Genomic DNA, 24,364 nt, shown 5'->3' with positions numbered 1-24,364 from the left:
ATCCAGGGTATTTTTCCCTTTGGTCGTACACTTAATATATTAGGTGAATTAGGTTGAACTGTTTTCAGACACATCTGATTAAAATCACGCACTATGATGTACAGTCCGTCTGGATGGTTCCGTTGGTGTTTATTAATAGTGTTGTGTAACTGAGTGAGAGCTGTGCTAGCATTAGCGTCTGGTGGAATGCACACAGAAGTCACTATTACTTCAGTTAGCGGTAAATAGGATGGTCTACATACAGTATAACCGACAGCATTGCTAAATCAGGCGAGCAGTACGTGTCTATAATATTGCTGTTCTTACACCAATCATTGTGGACAAAGATGCAAAGTTCCCCTCCTCTGCTCTTAGCCGAGTCTTTGTTCCTGTCCTGCTGGTGGATTGTGCATCCTGTTAGGTGAACCGCAGCATCTGGAATTCGACCAAATTGAAGAATATATTTGAAAACCTCCCTGAAATGGACACATTAAATTATACAAACACATGCAGTATGTAATTTGTGAGCTCGGAATACAGTCACAAATACACACAGGTGATTTTGTATCTGTAATTGAATGTGCAAATAAATTCCGAAACGTCTGCTTTGAAATTATACAAATGCTATAATGCATTTTACTATACCTTTGAGATGTGCAAACTGCTCGCATTTATTTGTGCATTTGCATCTACATATTGCATAATTTGATTGATATGTTGCATAATTTGATGTGATTGGAGCATGTGCACTAACCTTTAGTCCCTGCCACTGAAACTTGCTTTATGTTCATATCAACTATTATATTTAATGAGAGAAACATTTCTTATCATATAACAAGCGAGAGACAGAGCATGAAATTCCATTAAACTTATAATGTTGTGCACATTTCCGCCTCCTAGTTTCAGTCTGACTACCCTAATACCCATAAATCAGTTCTGTTCATGCAAATTTGGCCCGAGTCCCATGATAGCTCAGTGTTTATGACTTCCATCCTGTCTCAGTTTGATCTCCATGACAGAAGCCACACGTTAATTGCAGTGCCACTAGTGTGATGTTGTTTAGTTCTGTGTGACCAGCACAAGTTTATTAGTCCAGCAGAGCAGGATGTTCATGAAGTCTCTGGACCACCTGAGTAGTTTGGGTTTTATGTGTATGTTTTAAACTGAGACTGATGGAGTGAAGTGATCTCATCAATCTTTGAGTTCATTAGTGTTGCTGTTGATACAAAAAATGGCATATATTTCGTAGTTTAATTGGTCATTTTCAGCATATGTATAAAAAGAAATGAATAATGTATAAATTATTATTTATACATATTTATTTTATATATATATATATATATATATATATATATATATATATATATATATATATATATGTATATGTATGTATGTATGTATATATATATACATACATACATGTATACACACACACAAACACAGTATTTTATATTTAATATCCTTTTATATTTTATAATCTCAAAATTGTAGTATAATTATATGACTATAATATATATATATATCTTTTTTTTTTTATAAACTCAAAGATAAACCTAATAAGTGTTTAGGGTTATTTATTAGTATATACATTTATATTTATGATTTTCTTTATTTTAATACAGCTGTTAATTTGTTGATTTAGTTTTGGAGGGCAAGTGGTTTTAGGATGGATAATATGGCAGAATTTTGATTAAATAAACAGACTATTTAAATGGTAGAATTTTTTTTTATTTTATTTTTTATAATAAAGCACTCAGGCAATACCTTTTATTGATATTGTTAATTTTCTCAGTAGGAGTTGTTCTTTTAAATCCAGCTCATGCCACTTTCCTGATCCATTCTCTTTTTTTCTTCTCCTAATGATTTTTCTATCTTCCCTCTGTCAAAGATATGGATAAAAATAGCAATAAGGCAAAAAAAATATCCCAGTGTTGTAGTGTTGTAAATAGCATCTTCATATTTGTTAGGTGTTTCAGTATTCTGAGAGAATGACGCCTCAGGAGCATCTTGGCAGTCCTGAAGCTCTCATTTTGAGATGCGAAAATAAGAAGTCTTCCAGAGAACCCAGCGACTGGAGCAGAAATGAGCAAATGGGATGTAGTCAGTCAGACAAGTGCGTGTGTGTGTGTGTGTGTGTGTGTGTGTGTATGTCAGATGTTCTTCAGGTAATGTTGTATGTTTGCATTGCAAAAAACACTCAAAACAAAAAATAAAGTCTATAGCATGTCCCCATTTAGATGACTTGTTAAAGTGTGTGTGTGTGTGTGTGTGAGGTCTCATGGCATCTAAGGCCAGGTCTTATCTGCTAACACCCTGTCTTTCAGTCGATTGTGTCCATTGTACCAGAACACTCACCTAAGGAGCTGTCTGTGTCTCATGTGAGTCAGTGTTCTCATTATGTCTGGTGTAACGTGTGTGTTCTGGTGACCCTCAAACACTGATGTGAAGCTCTGACAATAGTGAGAGATCAAAGACTTCCCTCGCCCCAAGACGGTGAGTTCAGAGCGACACCTGACATTTGTCTATTCAGGAACACACAGATTTTGCCTGCTTCTGCCTGGAGGACGCTGTGGAAGCAAATCACCTCTTGATCTGCATGGTTGCTAGGGCGTACTGGGTGGTTGCTAGGTCATAGGTCAGTATTAATGTTAATTAAATATAATAATAGATAAAGAATTTTGTCACGTAGTGTTGCAGAAGGACAAAGTACACGATAGAGTATCAAAGAGTCTTTACTCATGAAGTGCAGACAACAGTATAGAACGTAGAAATTAACACTGTAAACCGATACAAGACGGGACAAAAGAACACAGAAATGTGTAAATATATATAATATATAAATGATATAATATATACAGAGAGATAATATGGATATTTTCTGCACAGATTAAATATATATATATATATATATATATATATTTAAGATAATTATAGCGAATACTGTATGTATGTATATATATATATATATATATATATATATATATATATATATATATATATATATATATATATATATATATATATATATACACAGTATGCGCTATAATTATCTTTATCATTGATTATTTGTTTATTTTAAAAATAATAATGATAATAATATAGTGACTTGAAATATAGTGATTGACATTTTTTTGTAAATAAATGTATCATTTATTCATTTATTTATGTACTTTTTTGTTATTACTATATTTGTTATTTTTACTTGCATTTATTGCTTAATAGTAATATAAGAAAAAAAACATATATTGTGAATGCATTATTTGGGGTTAGTCTGTTGTCATTATAAGTAACTTTTAAATAAGAAAAATAGTCTGTACCCTCATTGAGCTACTTGTGTGTATCTGTGTGTGTTTGTGCTAAAGAGAGAAGCTAGAAATGATTCAGTTTGTTCGGGTCTCTCTGTGTCTCCAATGTGGCCTTGTGTTTCTGGCACTGGGACGGAGGAGGCAAATGTAATGTGATTATATGGCTTAACTGGGCTCTAATAGAGCTCTCTCCAGCACACTGCTTACCTGAGCTCTGTCCAACAGTGCTTTGATAGACTTACCACTGAGACCCCAGCTGACAGCGCCAACAAAGATCCGGACTCTCACAGGCCACGCACCGCAGCCGCAATATCAATCCCATTCTCTGAATTAGAGCACACAGGTGAGATTGAAAACAGGTCAAGCGCTGCTGTTACAGAAACCTTTGAAACCCCTTCTGCTGATGTAACAATGAGGAAAAAATGATATGAACAAACTCAGAAGCTTCATTTCTTGTGGGGAAACTTCGCTTGGACGGACAGGTGTGGTTGTTGTGATGTCACAGAGAAGCTCGTGAATATTAAGTAATTACTGAATAAAATGTTTTGATAAATTAGTAATGTGACAATGTGATGTATTGATCTCGAGATCAGGTGTGTAGGAGATAATTTATTTGATAAAAATACAGTAAAAAATAATATTATGAAATATAATTATTATATTTTTTTAAAATGTAATTTATTTAAGTTATTATATTTTGAATGCACCTATGTTGCTGTTGCTATGTAGCCTGGCAACTTATTTGAATATATGTGGAATTATTAGCAAAAATCATACCATGTGTCATATACTCGTGGGGACAGTACGCCTGGAAATAATATGTGACGTCTTCGAATGCGTTCATTATTTGTAGTGCACCTGCTAGCCAATAATAGCAATAAGCTTTGTGGTTTTGGAACTTTTAATATAAAAACAAAGTCTCAGCTTTTAAATTCTATCAGTTTTATAGTGAAATACAAACAATATGTCTTACAATAATGTGTTTTTCACACTCTTTAATGTGGCATGACAGTTTGCTGTATTCAACTCAATTTTAAGCAGCATGTGAATCAGTCAACTAACAGATGATATTTGTTTCATTAAATTATTCTGGTTTATTTATGACTTCTGACGTTCCTTCACATTTATATCATGCTATAAAACTGATAGAATTTGAAAGCTGATCTGTGTTGTATTAAAGGCAACGAAGCCCAAAGTTTACTGTGGTGACTGGATGGCTGCGCGCTATAAATAATGATTGGATTTTAAGATCTGAAATATTATTTATTATACTGTGAATAAAACAGCTTGTGACTAGTCACTTAACCTTATTTACCTAAGAAAACACAACAATTTAACTTAAGTTAGAGGCCTTTCACATTGCAGACTGAACTGCGCTCTCTATGAATACTCAAGGATATGGATGTGCAGAAATTAAAATCACTTGCAGTTGCTATGTAACTAAATTCATTTAAAAATGACTATCCCTGTACAGCTATGATCAGCTGTTCCTTCATCTTGGCTGAGCTTTCATTGTTGTTACAGGAAAGGATGAAGCTGATTGGTTGGTTCTTGTCACATGACCCATGTTGCGCTTGCGGCTCTCTGAAAAGTTGAAATGTTTTTATCTGGATGGAGCGTGGACGTGTCTGGAAAGAAAGATAACATCACACAGCGTGCAAGTCGCGACTGTGTCGCTTCCATTATGAGCGTGCCTGCCGCGAATCTACATTTGAAATAACGAGCTTGAGCGCAATATGTGACCGGCCCCTTAGAGCCCATTTCAACCTTTAGAACATGTTATTGCTGTTTTTAATTATGAATTATGTGACGAATGAAAGGTTGGATTATTTTTTGTGGAATAGGTGTTTGAATTTATACATTAACGTTATTCACGCGGTATACTGCTTGCTACAACATTATCCTTAATATATAATGACTTTATTCTCAAAATATTATGACTTTAATCCCATAAACTTTAATCTCATAATCTTACAATTATTACTATTATTATTATTATTATTTCAGTTTACGTGGCACTAAAACACTGTCATAGTCTAATACATTATTTCTGAATTAAAGTGTACACTTTTTTCCAATTTTTAAGTTTTAGTTTTTAGTATAAGGGTGTCTAGGGTAATCCAAATTTTTTATGTTTATCATTTTCACTAGAATTGATAGTGGGTTTACTGTTTGGACTGATAGTGAATTTAATTATGAGCTTTCATGTTGCTTTTATGCTTGTTTAAAAATGTAACAAAAGACAAATCGGCTGTTCTTCACTGTGCTTGACATTGTAGGGAGTTTTTTCCTTGTCTAAGGAACCCCAAACCTGAAAGAGTCTCTGCTTCGTTTGATCCATCTGTAACAGAGATGTGAGTGTCATCAAATGAAGCTTCAGCATAGCGAGAAGTTTACCAAACAAACCCTGGTGCTCAATGTGACTGCAACAGCACAGATCCGTTTTCTCTGAGAAGTTGTTAGTACAACCAAATTTGAAAAGATTTGACATTGCCGTGCGAACAGAGATTTCATTTTCTCCCTGCTTGGCGCATGATGTACGTGTCTAATTTCAGCGTCTTGGGCATACGTCGACATACTTGATCAAACCTGAGCTGATCAAAATGGCACAGCGGCTGTCAGCGGCTTTCAACTGCTTTGCAGCAACCTGGAAATAAGTTCAAGAAAGTCTCATTTTCTGTCTTACACACAACCAGTAAACCAGACTAATTTATTTGATCAGTGCATAAAGCCGTACATAACTATTCTGCCAAGGTAACAGAGTTCGGCTCTTCAGAATACCAGAGGTTTTTGCCTCATGATATATTCATAGTGCTGCAGATAGAGATCACTGTCAGCCGAGACGGCACATTGGAAATATCTTTGGTTATAAATAGCTGAGTGAGTCTAGTCCTGTTTCAGCTTGGAAGGAAGATGAGTTGCTCAACAGTGAGTGTTTTTATTTAAAGGTTCAATTGCTGCAAGCCTTTGTTTGCATTGAATTCAATTGAATTAATTTTGGATATGGAAGGAAATTCAACTGTTTGGATTCTCGTTGAATATTTGAGCTGTAACCAGTAACCAGCAGGGCTGACCTACTGGAGAGCCGATGAAGACCCTTTGAAGCATTGTGGAGCCTTGCCGCAGAAAGCAACACAAATCAGAAAATTTACACACACACACACACACACACACACACACACACGCCATGCCATTTTCAAAGCATAATGTAAAACTGTGACATTCATCCACTGACGCTCTTTAATCAGTAGCGCTAAATCCGGAAGCACGTATACTTACTTGCCGTCAACCCGCCAAAATAAAAGCCTGCTGATTTTAAGTTTGAATATGATGAAAATGCTTTTATTTTTAGACGCTTTTATCCAAAGCGACTTTAAATTGGGGAATACATATAGTGATTCTTCTTAAAGAGGCAAACAAAGAAAGTAGTAGTAAATATTAGCATTTTATTTTTTAGTATACTATAAAATAAATGTATTTGTATTTAATACTAGGACTGCCTTTTGTTTTTAATTATATTATCAAACACTATTATTTAGTTTATTTACTATTATTTTATATACATAAAAATAAATAAATTAATAAAAAAAGTGCAATTATAACTATTATTTTTAATAGTTATTTAATGGGTCAGACTATATGCAGTGTGAGGACCAAATCAAATCTCCAGGTTCTGAAAAAATTATGTGTAGGGGTGTATATATATATATATATATATATAGAGTACATAATGTTCGCAACGACAGAGTCATGGGTTTAATTCCCAGCAAATACAACTTTTAAGTTAAGTTGCTACATTGTATGAAAATGCACTTTGCACTCGTCTGTTTTAAAAAAGTAAAAAGTAAATTAACATGATAATGCTACCAGCAGCAAATGTCCCATTTTGTCTGTTTCTCAGTTTTATTTTTTCAAGTAAACTTCATTATATAACTCAGTTTAAATGTCACTTTGCTTGTGGATTAAAGATGAAACAGTGCTTTGGCAGCGGCGGGGCTCTGATCGGACAGTAATGCTGCTCTAAGACTGTAGGGTGTGTGACCTGAGGGTTTTCCGTCTTTGTTTTCATAGTTGAGGAGGATTTTACCAATGTGAATTGAGGGCAGATAGATTTGGAACTGAGCTGGATATGCTGGAGCAGTCTCGAGGGGTCAGATCCTTTTTGTGGAGGATGTTTATCCTAAATTAATGGAGAACAGCAGAACTAGGTTTGAAGTTTGACTTCTGTGAGAATATTTGAGAATATTTTAGATCATTTGATTGTGTAGGTGTGTTGAGTTTTGCTTGAAGACAACAATTTTACTCTGTAATGTGACATTTTATGCATCGAGATGGTGAAAAGTGCTGATGGTTGAAGGTGAGGAGCTTGATGACGTCATCTGAAAAGAAAATTGGTTTCAATGGCAGAGCAAATGTTAAATATATATATAAAATCATTTATTGTTATTTTCATTTTTTTTAAATAACATGCAAAATATTAAGACCAGTAACAGGAACAGTAATCCTTTTTTTTTTTCTTTTTTTTTTAGAAATGTATAGTGTACTTTTAATTAACAAGGATGCATTAAATTGATCAAAAGTAGCTATAGAAACATTTATAATGTTTCAAATATATATATATTTTTCAAATAGATAATGTTCTTCCTTTTTATTTATTAAAGAAACCTGGAAAAAAAATGTATCATGCTTTCCAAAAAAAAAAAATAATATATATATATATATATATATATATATATATATATATATATATATATATATATATATATATATATATATATATATATATATATAATATTATACATTTTATAATTTACATTTTTCTAAAAAAAAATATTTATATATATTTTTTTCAACATTGATAATAATAATAATAATTATATTTCTAAAAAGTTTTAGCTTGTTTTTCTGAACTTTGTTGACATTTCATACATGAGTCTTCATAAACATACCACTGGGCTTTATGAGGCAACAGGCCACAAAGCCACGCTTGTCATAAAGCAATCTGTAATATGTCACAATAATAGCTACATTAGATATTAACCCCCATGAAGATTCATTATCCACTCTTAAAGAGTTATTATGCAATGTTAATTACAGTGTCAAAATCATATCAGCCCTCGACTTAATGAAGCACTTTCACAACATTCCATTTAAGCGAAGAGCTTCTTTACAGTTTTCATGCACAGTTCTCTGATATTTCTGTTGTAGATATATGGAGTATTAATGTGAGCTGAGTAGATTAACCTCTGAACAGAGTTGGGGAGTGTTTGAGGTTTAGGACGACTCCGAATGCTTCATCATTAGAGCAGATCTCTAAACCTGAACTGCAGTATGTCCTGTGGAGACAGTCCACTGCTCCAGACTCTTGCCCACAGAGCTGCATTATACATGCTTTTAACTCTTTTCACATCAAGGAAAACAGAGTTTTTCTTGGTCTTTTGAAATAATAATTTCATGTATTATGTAGATATACTCAAATGTTCACAGAACAAAGCTCTCTCCCCAGACCAATTTTCTGAACTGAAACTACACAGACAAGTCAAGAACTTTATTTTTTTTATTGAACAGAAAGAATTATATTATATATAACATCACATTCTTTCTGTGCATTGAAAATAAACATATACATTTCTACAAACTGCACTGTTGCACCAAAAGTGACTGTCTTTCCAAGTGAGAATCATTCAGTCAAATGATTCGTTCAAAACTCTGATTTATCCAGTAACTAAACAAGTGACATGCTAAAGTCTTTATGATTGAAACTAAATCATTCAGTCAATCGATTTGTTCAAATCACTGATTTAAGTACTGAAAACTCTTGTGAAAACACGCAGTAGTAAATTAAAACTGATCTGTTCGAAAACGAATTACTGTACTGTTTGACTTTGAATCATCAATTCAACCGATTTGCATCAGTTTTCATGAACAAAACAAGTGACTTATCTGTATTACTAACATATTGTACAAAACACGTTGAATTGTATTTAGACGTGAACCTTTGAATCATTAATTTAGCTGATTCAGTTAACTTTTTGATTTATTTAGAAATAAAACAAGCATTGAATCTTTGACAGTAAAAAAAAAACTTTAATAACTGTTTTATATATATATATATATATATATATATATATATATATATAAACGTTATATTGTATAAAATAATTATGTGGATATTTACAGTATATATTTTGTTTCCCCTAGGAATATGACGATGGATATGGAACAGCCTATGATGAGCAGGGATATGACTCATATGACAACAACTACAACAATCAGGCACCAAAGTAAGTGTGTGTGTGTGTGTGTGTGTGTGTGTGTGTGTGTGTGTGTGTGTGTGTGTGTTTTGTGGAGACTGAGCCATCTGAGTGTGCTGTCCATGTAAAGGGCATCTCTCAGAGTGCATGTGAAGTTAGATCTGAACAAGAGAGTTATTCACAAAGTAGGTCAGTGATCACCTCTCTGTATCGAACCAAAGAGTTTGTGTAGGTCTTTACAGAGTTGGACTTGGAGCTTTAGAGCACCAGGTCCGACTATGGGTTACCAGACTTGGCAAATGTCACGACTTTCATTTTCAAATCAGATAAATATTTTTGTAAATATTTTTGTTTGTACGATTTAATATGATTTAAACTCTACGTATTGAGAATTTCATCTTCACCATTTTAAGCATGGATCACATTTGAAACGTCACACGAACAATTTCCTTCACAAAATAGATATTTTCAGCAGAAAATGGCAATTGGCTCTTGACACTTGACTTGCAGTGTGTGAACATGATGCTGGATTTGTGATGGCGAAGACATGTCACAGTAATCATCAGGTGGACTTCATCACATTCTAAACCTACACTTTTCTGTTTCCATGTCAGTCAACAGATTCTTCCTGAACTGGAATGCTGTTTTAGGAGCTTGTGACAGTCAAACTGATTCGCTTTTATTAATTAAGGAGGAGTATTTTGGGGAGCCTGCATGTACTTCTTTATGCGCCAGGTTTCTGTGTTCTTTGATTCATAAAACATTGTCTGTGTGTTTCTGAGCTCTGGTAGATTTCCTCATGCCTCGTCCTGAAGCCTCTTTGATCTTAATATGTAATCCAGGGACATGTAAACCAGCTTTTCTTTTAATCATAGAATATGTGGTGATCCAGAGGTGGTTTATCCTCCATCTACTTAAATGAAACTATATAGTAGACACAGCAGGCCAGGTCTCAGATCACTATTTTGAAGCTACTCGTTTAAGATAAATCTGAGTATGTATAAAGTCTGTGAATTTTACATAATCTATAGGTGTATTTAATGAGCTATAATAATGTGCTGGAGGCTGGATAATGTTCTTGCATCATTTAGTCTCACCTGACAGTGACTTTCAGAGGTCCGCATGCTTCCATGAGTCAGAATCTATTTGATAATTGCCATCAGTTGAAAAAAAAAGCATAAAAAAATTCTTAAAAAAAAAAAAAGCGATAAAAAGCTGCTTTTTAAATTAAATTACCGTAATGTTATTCCAATGCGCCTAATGCTAGCAATGCCAAGGTCATGGGTTTGATTCCCTGAGGATGCATGAATGGATGGAATTCAATGCTTGTCACTTGTATAAAAGCTGTAAATGCATCAGGAGACTCACCTGACGTCAACACCATATTGTTTAGGTTTCAATTTCAACTGTAGGTTTTCACATTGTAATGCAATGCAGTTGTGTGTCCTCCACCTTTGTGGACAAGAATTATTATTAATATTGACTTCTGGTAGAACGATTCGTTGATGTTGCTGGCTGAGGCAACATTACTATTATTGCTGGTATTAAGAATTAGTCATTTGAATAAACGCTTAACTTCTGGTATTTAACTTCAATATTTACCTCATCCAGTGTAATGGGTATATTCATAACATATCATTGAGAAATCATTTAATATAATAAACTAAAAGTTAAAAAAAATTCAAAGTGTCCTGACATGAAATTAGTCAAAAATGTCGGTTCTCATAGCATTTCGATGCTAAAAAATAGACTATGTTACCTGTGTGAACAGAAGGGGAGAGCACGGTGGGGAAATGTTCATGCAGGTGAAGGTTTATTTCACAGGAACACTGAAAGGGTAAGAGGTCAAAAGTTGTGAGTTTTTTTGTAAAAAAAAAAAAAAAGCCTTTGCTGTGTGATTCTCCCAGGTGTGTCACCTTCTAATGTTGTAGTCTAGATACTCCACGCGTGTGCAGTCACGCTCCCTGCGGAAGTGCTCAGGGGTGCGTGAGTGCGTCTGACAGCATTTAAACTGCTCGTCACCTTCTTCAGAGTGCTATAGAGCACCATATGGCCCACATAACACATACACACACACACACACACACACACCCACCCACTTAATGTCATAGCAGCTATTGGCCACGGCAGAGCAGTTTGTTTCAGAAAATGTCAGTGCGGTGAGTTCTGAGGCTACTGCTTTTCAAAGGTTAGCACTGCTTCAGGAGACTCAACTCTGAGAGTTTAGATTTAGAGGGGAAAAGAGCAATTATAATCACAACTGATTAGAAATTCCCTCTTAGGAGATTGATTGATTTGGAGTTTTTCCTTGCCACTGTCGCCTTTGGCTTGATCTCTGAGGGCTTTGCAAAGCCACTGTTCTTTGTTAGCTGCTTTGGAACAGTATGTGCCTAACAAATAAACTGAATTGAATAATGGATGTTTGCAGACTTATCCTTTAATGAGATTCTTTACGTAGTAATAGCATCTACAGTAGGCAAGTATTGGACCACTTTAAGATTATTAGCACAGGCCTATAATTGTGCCTCTTTGTGTTTTTATTTACCGTTTTGTGAGTTTGAGAACTTTTTGTCTATCATTGATAATGCAGTTTTATTTTCAGATCTTTAAAGTGACTGTACATTTAAGATAATTTTTAATACATTTTAGTGCAATGTTAAGTGCAACTTGTTCATTCAACTTTAGTTTTATTTAAATTGGCAGGCATCTAGTTTGAATTTGCACAAATAATAATAATAATAATAAATGTTACATTCATTCTACTGATAACATGATGGAAGGAATTAATGTGGACATTGATGTAGATCTTTTCAGGGTTCTGGTTTGTTTCTGGTTGTGGTCTACGATTGTTATGGATCTTCGTGATTTCTTTACACTTTTCTTTTATATCTGGTAGGACTTTTTTTATGGGTTTGGTTTGGCTCTGATAGGATGTTGCTGTGCCTCATTCTAGATCTGCAGGGGTCTGGGTTGTTCTGCTGATCTTAAAAGGTTCAGTCTGCATTCTTGCAATGAAAAAAAGATGTATTATTAAATTAATTCAAAAAATCACTTTGATAAATTGTATTATTATTATAATTATAATTATTTATATTATTATTATTGAATTATTGAATTATTTCAAATTAAATTAATTATATTATTTAATTAATGTTCAGTCACAGCAATCACATTATAAATAAATAAATAATGCACTTTTTGGAATTGTCTTTCATTTTTCATTTGCCAGTGTCACTTGACAGTTAATGTAATGGAAGCGACCAATGAACTTTCAGCTGAAATTTTAAGACTCACCTCATTAAACACAGCATGACTCTCAGCATTTAATGAATGTTTTTGAATAGCAGTTCTCTTCCACAATACCACTAATAGTCTTTTTGTTCTTTATATATATATATATATATATATATATATATATATATATATATATATATATATATATATATATATATATATTAAATTTCAAATTATATATATATAATTTGAAATAATTATATAATTATATAATATATATAATAATTATATAATTATATATATATATATATATATATATATATATATATATATATATATATATATATATAATTTTAAATAACTAAAATTACTAGTAAATTGAAATTCTTAGTACTCAGTCCAGAAATCTAGATCTTGACTCTGCTATTTATTTATTTATTTATTTTCCTATTCTTTTGATTCTGTAAGTATAGAAATAAGCTGTTCCACACCTGATGAAGAGGAACATTAGAGAGTTCAGCTCACATCTCTGCAGGTCGCGATTATCACGATCAATTACTCCTCTGTTCAAAGCCTCAGACTTTGGCAGCTTTCTCTCTCCTCTACACCTGTCTTTCTCTCTCATCCTTTACTCACACATTTCTTCCTCTGTTCCACTTTCCCTGAACTGCCTTAGACAGATGTGCTGATATTTTTAACATGTTTTGCCTCTATTTTAGAGGTTTGGTGGGTTCGTTCTCGTCTCTGTGGACCTTTGGTTCTGTTCAGTTCTGTTAGTGAAACAAGAAGACTGTCGCAAGCTAAATTTAGATTCATTTTCATATTACCAAAGAACACAGTGAAATCTCTTTGGTGTCTGTCGCAAAGTCACAAGCATTTGCAGACCACAATTTTGTCTGCTGCTTGTTTGAATAGACAGAGACATACAGTAATTTATGACCAAAAGGATGTTATGCTTATGTTTGGGTCCAGAAAATTGCATTTTCCCTTTTATATTAGGACACCATAAAAATGGGAAACATAATTATTTCCACATGACATATGGTGTGTACAAAACATGTTAGACATAATAAATATACACTGAATGTCCTGGAAATTCAACTTTGAATTGGTGCAAAATGCTCAATAGAGGACAAAGGGCTTTATTTTTTCAGTCTTGTCTTAAATGAGTAACCTTAATGGTCAACTGTGATAAAACATGCATGCTGTGTAAACACGTGTTTGCTTAAAGTAGTGTCCAATTTCAATTCTGGGCTGAATTGGTCCCTTTAAAGAAACTTTGTTACCCATGTATGGAAAGCAGAATTAGTGCTGTGTGATGTTTATTCACCTTTTTGCCCTCTAAACCTCTTCTGAACTCTTGTCTTTCAGCGTGAGAGTGTGAGAGAACGAGGCAGTAATTAGTGATTAGTGATAAGAAACTCAGAGTAGATTAGACCAGCGAGACTCTTTACAGATGCCCCACTGCTGACTTACCAGCTGTGAAAACAAGACGAGAGACGGAGAAAACACAGAGATCACCTGGGACATGTAGTACATCATTCAGATTTAACCCCACCATCTGTTCAACCACACAAGAGAGAGAGAGAGAGAGAGAGAGAGAGAGCGAGAGCAAGGTCCACTTATGAATGTCAAGTCAACGAGGGCCCGTCCTCAAGGAATACTCTTTTCTTCATTCATACAGATGTGCTTATTGTATGATTTGAGAATAGATCTTTTTCCTTTTTTTTTTTACATGATTTAAACTCTTATTTTATATTATCATTATATATATATATATATATATATATATATATATATATATATATATATATATATATATATATATATATATATATATTTTAGAATTAGATTTATACATGTATTTTAAATATTGAAAATATATATATATTTTTTATGTTACTTTTGTATTTAAAATAAAGAATAATTATATAAAATTACAATTTAGTTTTTACAATTCTGCACTAATTCTCTAAATCTCAAGATGTACTTTGAATCATTCATGCTGAAGAACATGATCATCATGTGTTGTTCATGAATAAGCCTTACCAGTGTTGTGATAATTATTTTTACGTGTTAAAAATAAATAAGTACTGTAATATAATAAAAGTTTATTCAAATAACATAAAAAAGACCAGACCCCTCGATGCATGTGAAACTTTTCTCCCTCAAACAGCACGCTAGTGTTACTTCTACACTACAGCAAAGAGTATAGAAGTTACTTCTATACTCTTTGACTACAGGCTACACACTGCAATATAAACAACGTATCTGCATGTTCTCACATCACATCGTTCTTGTAAAATAATAATAAGTAAATAAACACCAAAATCACTTCGCTGAGAATGAAACACCACTTACCAGCTGCCACGATGTTGAAAATATCCTCTAGCAATTAAAAAATGCGCGTGCAGCATGAGGAATCTTCCTGGTTGGATGAGGTCGTAGTCAGGTGAACGGTCATCATGTTGGTCATTTTATTTACGGCTAAATTATTATTAATAAATTGTACTAATATTATGATTGGGCGTGGGCAGGCATTCACAAAAGTTTATGTTATTACAAAAAAAAAAAGAGGAAATTTTGCTTTGACAAAAGGGCACTTAAGGGGCAAAGGAGCAGGTGCTCAAGTGAACCGGTTCTTTCGGACAATTCGATCAAATAAACCAGCTGAAAAAAAAATGGTTCACCGGTTCTTTTGCGCTCGATGTAATGCCGTCATTGGCGATGATTGTCCTTCATTCAAGCCTTTGGTTTACCCGCGCTTATAACATTAGTACAGAATCAGTTCAGAATCAATCACCAAAAGAATCAGTTCGGTTCAGATGCGCTCTGTGTCAGTCTGCTTCGCGCTGAATCACGCATGCGCAGTTATCATCAGCTCATCGGTTCTCGAATCGGACGCGTCCGACAGAAACGATTCTCGGTTCAGTGTATGAATAAATGTCGAAATAATTATTATTTATTATTGTTCTGCGTAGTTTGAAGAGAAACATTTTTGGATCTTTATCCCGCATATATATATTTTTTAATCAGGAAGAGGCTGGGGGGTCAAATGGGGGGCCAAGGCATTTTTTTGGCAGGGTCTTGAGACCCCCCAAGACCCCCCCTGGCGCCGCCGGTGTGTGAAAGTAAATACATTTTATTTTCTCTTCCAAAAAGGTGAGGCTGCAAAGAATCAGTGGTTAAAATTAATTTTTTTTCTCTGTACCACAGGAGTTAAACCCCAATCTTTGTGTGTGTGTGTGTGTGCTTGTGTGTGTGTTCCCATCATTTTACTGGCAACTGCTTCTTTAATCTCAGGGAGTTTAATGTGGGATTCACAAAACACTTGCTCTTGAAAGATTGCTCAGTACCCAGTTGATTTGGACCAGCTCCTCCACCGAATCACAAACTGAAAGTTTAATAAATAAAAGATATTTATATTTTCTATCTAGTGCTCAATTTACGGAACTATGGCAATGCGCGTATCGTTTCAGACACATGCTGTATGCGGTAGAACAATCACAGCAGACTGGGCCATCAGAGCAGTAGAAGTAGATTTTCAAGCAGAGTACTGCTGTAATTTTATGGTTACCTGTAGTAAAACTTCCAGCAAGCACCTGTGTGGTACCTCATGGTTGTCAGATCTGTGTTACTCAGGAGTGATTCTCACATATAAGCAATCACTGAGAGACTGAAGTGTTTCTGTACGCCATAGTGAAAACCTGATGCCAGATGTTTAAACAAGCCAATCTGGTATATAATCTGTTTAGAGAACATCAGATACACACTGAGTGTTAGTACTGCGTCGATTAGAGCTGGCTAAACATGGCTGAGTGTGTGAGAGAGAAAACATCAAGTACATAATGTATCTTGCCTTCAGAACTGCCTTCATTATTCGTGGCATAGATTCAGTGAAGGCGCTGGAAACATTCCTCAGAGATTTCAGACCATATTGACGTGATAGCATCACACGGATACTGCAGATTTGATGGATGCCAATCTATGATGAGAATCTTCCGTTCCACCACATCTCAAAGCTGCTTTATTGGATTGAGATCTGCTGACTGTGGAGACCACTTCAGTACAGTGAACCCATTATCATGTTCAAGAAAGCAGCTTGAGATCATTTGAGCTTTGGGACTTGTCACATTATCCTTCTGGAAGTATCCGAGTTGGGTACACTGTGGTTATGAAGAGTTGGACATGGTCGGCAACTGTACTCAGGTAGGCTGAGCATTACCAGCAGAAGCCTGAACTGTTGATACGAGGCAGGGTGGATCCATGCTTTCATGTTGTTCGTGACAAATTGTGACCCTACCATCCAAATGTCACGACAGAAATCAGGGTCATCAAGACCAGGCAACCTTTTTCCAATCTTCTGTTGTCCAATTTCGGTGGATCTATTTCTTGGCATGGTTTTCTGCTGCTGTAGCCCATCTGCTTTTTTTCTCTTTTTCAGACCATTTTCTCTAAACTCTATAGATATTTTACTTGTAAATGCCAATATATCAGCAGGCACCAACATTCATTCCACATTCAAAGTCACTAAAATCACCTTTCTTCCCCATTCTGATGCTCGGTTTGAACTTTTGGAGATCATCTCGACTATCTCTACATGCCTAAATGCATTAAGTTGCTTCATTGTCATGGGCTTACTAGGTATTTGTGTTAATAAGCTGTTGAACAAGTGTAGCTAATAAAGTAGGACACCTCTGTTCTCTTGTAATGCATGTTAACTGTTGTTTCATGTCTGTCTTTATATTTTTCCAAAGCATTCCTGATACTTGAAGTTAATAGTTCAACACAGCATACCTGATAACTCCATTAAGTCTCCTCCGAGGAGTGAAATGTACCTCTGGGTGATTGTAGTTCATTCGACAGCATGTTTGCGGTGTTTACACGTGTGTGTTGCTAATTGGAGGGAATTGGACTGTGTGTGACTTGTATGCATCATTTCTGCTAACGCTCTACCTTGACTGGAGTGAGCCGAACAGGGTAATTGAGTAGAACAGAACAAACTCCGCACTGGAGGAGAGAGAGAGAGAGACGAATTAAGGGAAGAAGGAATATTGACGATGTGTCAGGGAAGAAATTAAAGATGTCTAACGAGGTCTGGTGTTCAGATTGAGGAGAAGAGGTTCTTTATGGTGTGAAACGCGCGGGGAGAGATGCATCTGGCAGCAGGTTGTGAAGTTGACTGATGCATTACTGATCACAAAAGCTTTAGGTCTCTTCAATTTCACCTTCACGCGCAGTGGAAATTGGGAATTTCATCACACATTTGATAGGAAGCCTTCTCCCGGCTTTCACTGGCTTCCTGAGCTTGTGTGTGGGAATAGTGACGGTGATTGTTGGTCTCCACACTGCAATCCAGCACAACCCTCTCTCTCTTTCTCATCCTATCTTCTTCTCCCTGGTGTGCAGACACATTTTAAGTGTGAAACTAGCAGTAACAGTGGGCTGGTGATAGGAGCCTCTGCGTGAGCTTTGACATGGCATTTCCTCTCTGCATGGAAAACCAAGACACTCTTTTCTCAGCCCTTACGCTAGATTGTTGTATATGTGGGAGTCTGTTGTGAATGATGGGAGGAGTTATAGTATTATGATCAGAATAAGGGATGGAGTTTTAATAATATGATTAAATGGTGGAGGAACTATGGTTTTATGATTGACTGAAAATGAGAAGTTTTGATAGTACAGTTGGAATGAGGGGAGGAGTTATGATAGTAGAAATGAAATGAGGGGGAGGAGTTATAGCATTGTGACTGATTGAAGAGGAGGAGTTATGTTGTCATAACTGGGATGGGGGAGGGGATGTAGTATGATTGGAATGAAGGGAGAAGTTATGATCGTGTGGTTGAAAACAGGATAATGAGCTGCTCACATGAACACAGTGCCACACTTCGTTTAGAAACTTTGCGGCACAGCGGACTAAATATTCTTAAATCATTAATGATTTTAAATTGAATTAAATCCAAACCTTTTGCATTTTGATAAGTGCACCATACCATACCACTATTTAAATTTTAGTTTGATTGACGTGTTTCGCCAAGGCAGGGGCACACAAAAAACATCGTTAGAGACATTTTATGTTGTTAAGGACACTGAAATAGTCTAAAAATGATTATTGTTCATTATGAAACTGTAGTGGGACTGATTACGCAGTAGAGGGCTGCCACATTAATGGGAGACAATGAAAGGAGTAATTGTGAAATTGAGAGGAGGAGTTATGAAAATTAAGAATGCTGACATAGATTGTAAAAAAAAAGAAAAAAAAGGTCTAAATCTGAAGAATCCTCAGTGGTAGAAGCTGAGAAAACTGGTGAGCGTCTTTTTATTTTTTAGCAAGGCTTCTATTTCTCATGGTGCCATCCTTACCGAAGCCAGGGGAATTATGGGAGCATAAACATTGGGATATGGTTAGCAGTCAGTTGTGATTGACACTGGACAGCTCAGCTGAGGGCCTATGGGGAAAAAAACTCAATTTGGAGGCAGAAAGGGAACAGAGACCCAGGAGCAAAACTTCTGAGACGCAGGAATGAAAGGAAGATGCACTGCAAATCTGCTTGGAAAATAGCTTCTCTGATGGGTTACTCTGCTTCGTGTTGCTGCTGAGATGTTGCTTTGTCAATTTAAATAGGGAGCAGACAATCTCAAGTAAGCACATGCCTTGAACTCTCATCACCTTTTATATCTGTCCATATATAAATGCACATACAAACACATAGAGTGGCAACTGGAGTTTTTTTTTTTTTTTTTTTTTTTAGGGACAATGGATTATTAAAATGTATCATATTTACAGCCAATCACAGAGCATTGCTATCTAATATTTTATACCTTTTTCAAAACATTTTTAAATTAGATTTCTGTATATGTTTTTAGAAATATATTTCTATATATTTTAAGAAAACTGTTCTTAATATCTGTCTCTCATTTCTTTTCACAGCTCAGATGATTATTATGAATACAGCCATGGTATCAGTGGAGAATCATATGACTCTTACGGTAAGATATATATATATATATATATATATATTTTATTTTTTTTCTTTATCAGTACCGTTTTATTATCATGTGGAATTACTGCAGTAGATCGACAGCCTGTTTTTCTTGATTTTCATTTTGCAGTGAAGAAATACACTTTCTATTTTACAATACTTCCAGTTAGTGCTCAAACTTTGAGTCTGACTTTTGCCCAAAGGACACACAGCTCCTGCTGTACAGCTCTTGTTATAAATACTGCTGGCAATGCAAGGCTTTTGGTTACAGTGTCTATAGAACAGAATTGTATTTACATGAACAGGCATTTACAATGAATGTTGAAGGGAGATGGCTTTGGATGCAGCAAAAGAAACAAAATGCTGTTGGATACACATCTGGTGAAAGGCAAACAAGTTTGCGGTTACGAACACTGTAGGTACTGAATGGCATACATATGGCAGAGATATCTGGAGAAGAATTGCAGTGCTCTGAAATTACTGATGTAGCTGTTGTAAGCTCATTGTCCCAGAAAAAATGATAAGATGTGCCATTGTATTTCTCTGCAGCTAGAATGGTAATGTGTGTGTGTGCTTTTAGTGCGTATGTACAGATGCATTTGTGTGCAATTTCTCTAAAGTAAGCATTTGTTTTCGATTGCATTATTTAGAGATTTTTTCTAAAGAGATTTGTAACAGAATAAAAAGTTAGTTCAGAACATAGTTTTAAAACTTTCAGTTTACAAATTTCTTTAGGTCTCTTTTATGTCCTGAAGTTTTTGTTGCATGAAGGTCACATAAAAATTTGTGAATGATTATTTTAATACTATTGTTTATTGTATTTAGAATGTGTATGTTATTATATAATACATTATTAAATAGTATTATATTAGTAATTATAATTATTATGATTAATATAATTATTCATAAAATATGAATTATTATCTTGTTATTTTTCTTACATGAGGTCAAAAAGTTTCATCCCTTAAATAAATAAATAAATATTTTTCTTATGTTATCAGATTCCAATAATAAATATAATAAAGCACAAGGGAGTGACAGCATGTTTAGACATGACAGCACATTAAATTATAGAACTGATTTAAAAATAAAGGAAAGTAATTGCATCTTAAAAGTGACTTTACTTCGCGACCATATTTGAAACACACAGCGCTACACTCGCACACACATAAGCAATCCATAACACTCAACTTAACACTTTTCCAGGTGGTACAACGTTTAGATGGCTTGACAGTTCAAAGGAGATCTCCCTATTACACATCCTTGTTCTTTCTAAATGCAAGGACAGTCCGCGTGAACACTTTTCTTGAAGCTTATGCAAGCTAACCTGAGATTGACAGCTCTCTAATTAAAGATTATTGGCTATGGCTCCCGGCCTGAAAAACTAGTGACTTAAGAGCAATGGCCTTTGTGCCTTCCTGTCCCTAAGAAGAGCTGAGAAAGAGCAAGATCACACAAAAGCTGCTCTCGTTCATCGACACGGACGATCATGAATGAGCTTCGCTGTTACGCTAATGGCGGCGGTAACCTCTTGCTCGAGGGCACTCTTCTAAACCCCTTTCAAGTGGCTATTTGATCCTCTGCTGCAATTAGAGTTGTTTTGTTCTTTCTGAGGTGAAGGACAAAGGCAGGATGGTTTGGGGATGTTTCTGTCTGATTGTCAGTATTAGCTGGGCTAAATTATCAGAGGTGCCATGAGTTTGGAGAGGAAGATAATGAATGTTGTCATGACTCTTAGGCTTTTTTATTGTAAAGATTGATGTTGTTAAGTATATACCTGTTTATACACATGGTAAATCTCCCAGAAACTCTCTCAAGGTCACATTTCAGCAAAAAAGTTCAAAAAGATAAATTAAATATAAAACAAGACATTTGTTACTGCCAGTACATTAACGTTTTTATAGAAAATATTTTAGAATTTGTTATAGAAAAACAAGTTATGCTCAGAGTCCTGAGCCTCGATCATAACTTTATAACAGGCACCTTCCTATTAGAGACCTTCATGATCGCGGGACCCATCACAGCAGATTTCGGCACAGGACAACACTTGATGGTCGGGTAGAGGCTCGCGTGTCCAGGATGTGCAAGAATAATTAGGGTGTGCTCATACTAGGCAATCTTAACCGTGCCGGAGCACGTTTGACACCCAAAGCCTGGTTTGTTTGACTAGTGTGATTGTTCCGTTTAGCAGTCCCTGGCTCGGTTGGAAGAGGTGGGCAACAGTTCGGTTCAGTTATATATACAGATAGATCTGTAAAGCAATACATTGTATATTGAACAGCTAATGACCTTTCTTACCTTTGCTCTTTGTCTCCCTCTTCAGGCCCGGAAGAATGGACAAACAACCGCAACAAGGCGCCACCAGCAAGGAAAAGCAAAGGAGTGTTCAGAGAGCAGCCGTACTCCCGATTCTGACCTGCTACAGTCCTTCATGTGCCCTCCCAAGTAATGGATTTTCTATGGACTCTATTTCCTTTTTTGCAAATAAAATCAACCAAAATGACAAAAATACAAATAGTCGAAGAAGTCAAGGGGTAAAATTAAGTTTCTGTGGAACTGATTCTGTTGTAACATGGACGACTCCCATAAATGGATATTACGGATCACTGGATTATGTAGTTTAAATCATAGAACCACTCAGAATTCAAATAGACTTACTTATGTGGGATGGAGGCGGGCACTAGCGGTTAGCGGTGGAGTTACATGGGGTGTACAGTGTTTAGATTTAGCAGGTCAGTTTTTGTAGCTACTTTTTTTTTGATGGGTGATCAGCTTCAATGTGTCCCTTGTAAATTTTACCTTTAACTAGAGAAAAAAGTAAAAGAAAATCATTTCTGCACATGTTGTTTTCCTTCCTTTCTCTTTTCTAAATGGAAAGTTCTTCAGCGTTAAAGGGCTTATAGGAGCATGTTAAAAAAAATGATATATATATATATATATATATATATATATATATATATATATATATATATATATATATATATATATATATATATATATATATATACATATACATATATATATATATATATATATATATATATATATATATATATATATATATGTATATGTGTGTGTGCAGTTTCAGTTGCAATCAGAAAAGTTTGCATAGTCTTGTCTGGTTTTTGTGTTAAGCGTTAAAACCCTTTAACAAGCTCTTTGGTAATAGGTGTTTTCTTCTAGTGAGAGATCTACTTTTAGACCTTTTAAGGAGAGACAAAATTGAAAGTTTTGGGCAATTACTCTGATTGACAACAATTCACAATTCAGTTTCACAATTTTTGTTGATGTAGTATGAGAGATTCCTTCAAGTAAATGACACCTAGAAGTTACTCCTGCACACTTTACTGTGCAATTCTAATGTATTATAGCCCATATTAGCCTTTATACGCCACTAATGTTGGCTTTCCCTTGGTATGTTATATAACTCAGATGGGTTACAAATAGCAACAGAGCATTTAAAAACAGAAAAGACTAAATCGAAGCATCGCTTGTAATAGTCATAGACATTTATAGGGAATTCAGTGGTTTTTGGCACCATATATTTCCATTAAAACTTATTGTAATGCATTTTAAGTGCACAGCAAAGTGTTACTGGTCATTTCTAAACCAAATACTGTTGACTAAAGTTGAACTGGTACTGTTTTATAAAACTATTTAAAGTCTAATCAAATGTATGCTGAAGTTTAAAAAGTGCTAGTAATGATAATGATTGTGTTACTGGTGGTGGCTGTTTAATACATTTCTGTTAAGAGTTATAATCTTTGTAAGCTTGTGTAAGCCCTTTAATTCTCATCTCAGTTGATTAAAAAATAAACTTTTTGAAAGAAAAAATATCTTTGTGTTTCAGAGCAAATTTTGTCCTTGTTTACTCTGGTAAAACTACATAATTTAAACTAACACCTGCTGTGTATTATTATCAAAACGTGTAGTGTAGAGTATCTAATTATAAGAAGAAAAATGGGGGGGGGGGGGGAGTCCTTTAAGCCCACATAAAATTGAAAATAAACCAAAAACTACTAGAACTACTTTCAAAAATTAATCTGATGTGTATAACTATTTTGACAGTAGAATTCAATTTAATTGCAACCGGCAAAATTAAGTTTATTTTTTATTATACCATACCCGGAAGCTTGAAATAAATTAGCAATTATAAACTTACCTTATTATCTGCTAGAATTCCTTCTTCTTGAAAACAGAAGACTCTTCTGTGATAAAGCATATGAAAGCAAATTCCTCACAGAAGTTAATCATCCCCTAATATATCTTTAATCATATTAATGACAACTTTGCTCGACTCTACAGATATGGTACTGTTGCACATGGAAAGTAATTCAACATATTGTCATATTTTAAGATTTAATAATGTAAGTGGTGGCTTTTTGAACTTGGTTCTTTTTGGGGATTTCTGCTTGCTGTTTTTGCTCTTTCTTCCCCCTTCTGGTCACATGACCATCTCTATAGTCCACTAAACAGCCCACCCCCACATGACCTCTAAATGACCCCCAGCTGACCTCAGAGCTGATGAGGATGGTGGTAGCTGTATTTACAGGCCTTCATTCCACAAGGTAAACAACCCAAGTCACAATCTAATCTCATCTAAACTAGC

The 24,364-nt window shown here is 35.0% G+C and overlaps 1 protein-coding gene across 1 annotated transcript in view; it reads left to right on the top strand.

The window, feature by feature from the left end:
* The window catches only part of LOC113088611 (KH domain-containing, RNA-binding, signal transduction-associated protein 3), a 50,820-nt gene extending 28,164 nt beyond the window's left edge, over positions 1–22,656 (top strand). The window contains exons 8-10 of the mRNA XM_026255784.1: positions 9,486–9,568; positions 19,704–19,762; positions 22,079–22,656. Of these exons, the coding sequence (XP_026111569.1) occupies positions 9,486–9,568; positions 19,704–19,762; positions 22,079–22,170 (234 nt within the window). The 3' untranslated portion in view covers positions 22,171–22,656. The remainder of the gene's footprint in view (positions 1–9,485; positions 9,569–19,703; positions 19,763–22,078) is intronic.
* The last annotated feature ends 1,708 nt before the right edge of the window (positions 22,657–24,364 follow it).

This window comes from Carassius auratus, unplaced genomic scaffold (genome assembly GCF_003368295.1).
Source record: "Carassius auratus strain Wakin unplaced genomic scaffold, ASM336829v1 scaf_tig00046498, whole genome shotgun sequence".
In the NCBI taxonomy this organism is placed as follows: Eukaryota; Metazoa; Chordata; class Actinopteri; order Cypriniformes; family Cyprinidae; genus Carassius; species Carassius auratus.
Note: the sequence above shows the minus strand (reverse complement) of the source record. Positions and strands in the feature narration are given on the sequence as shown.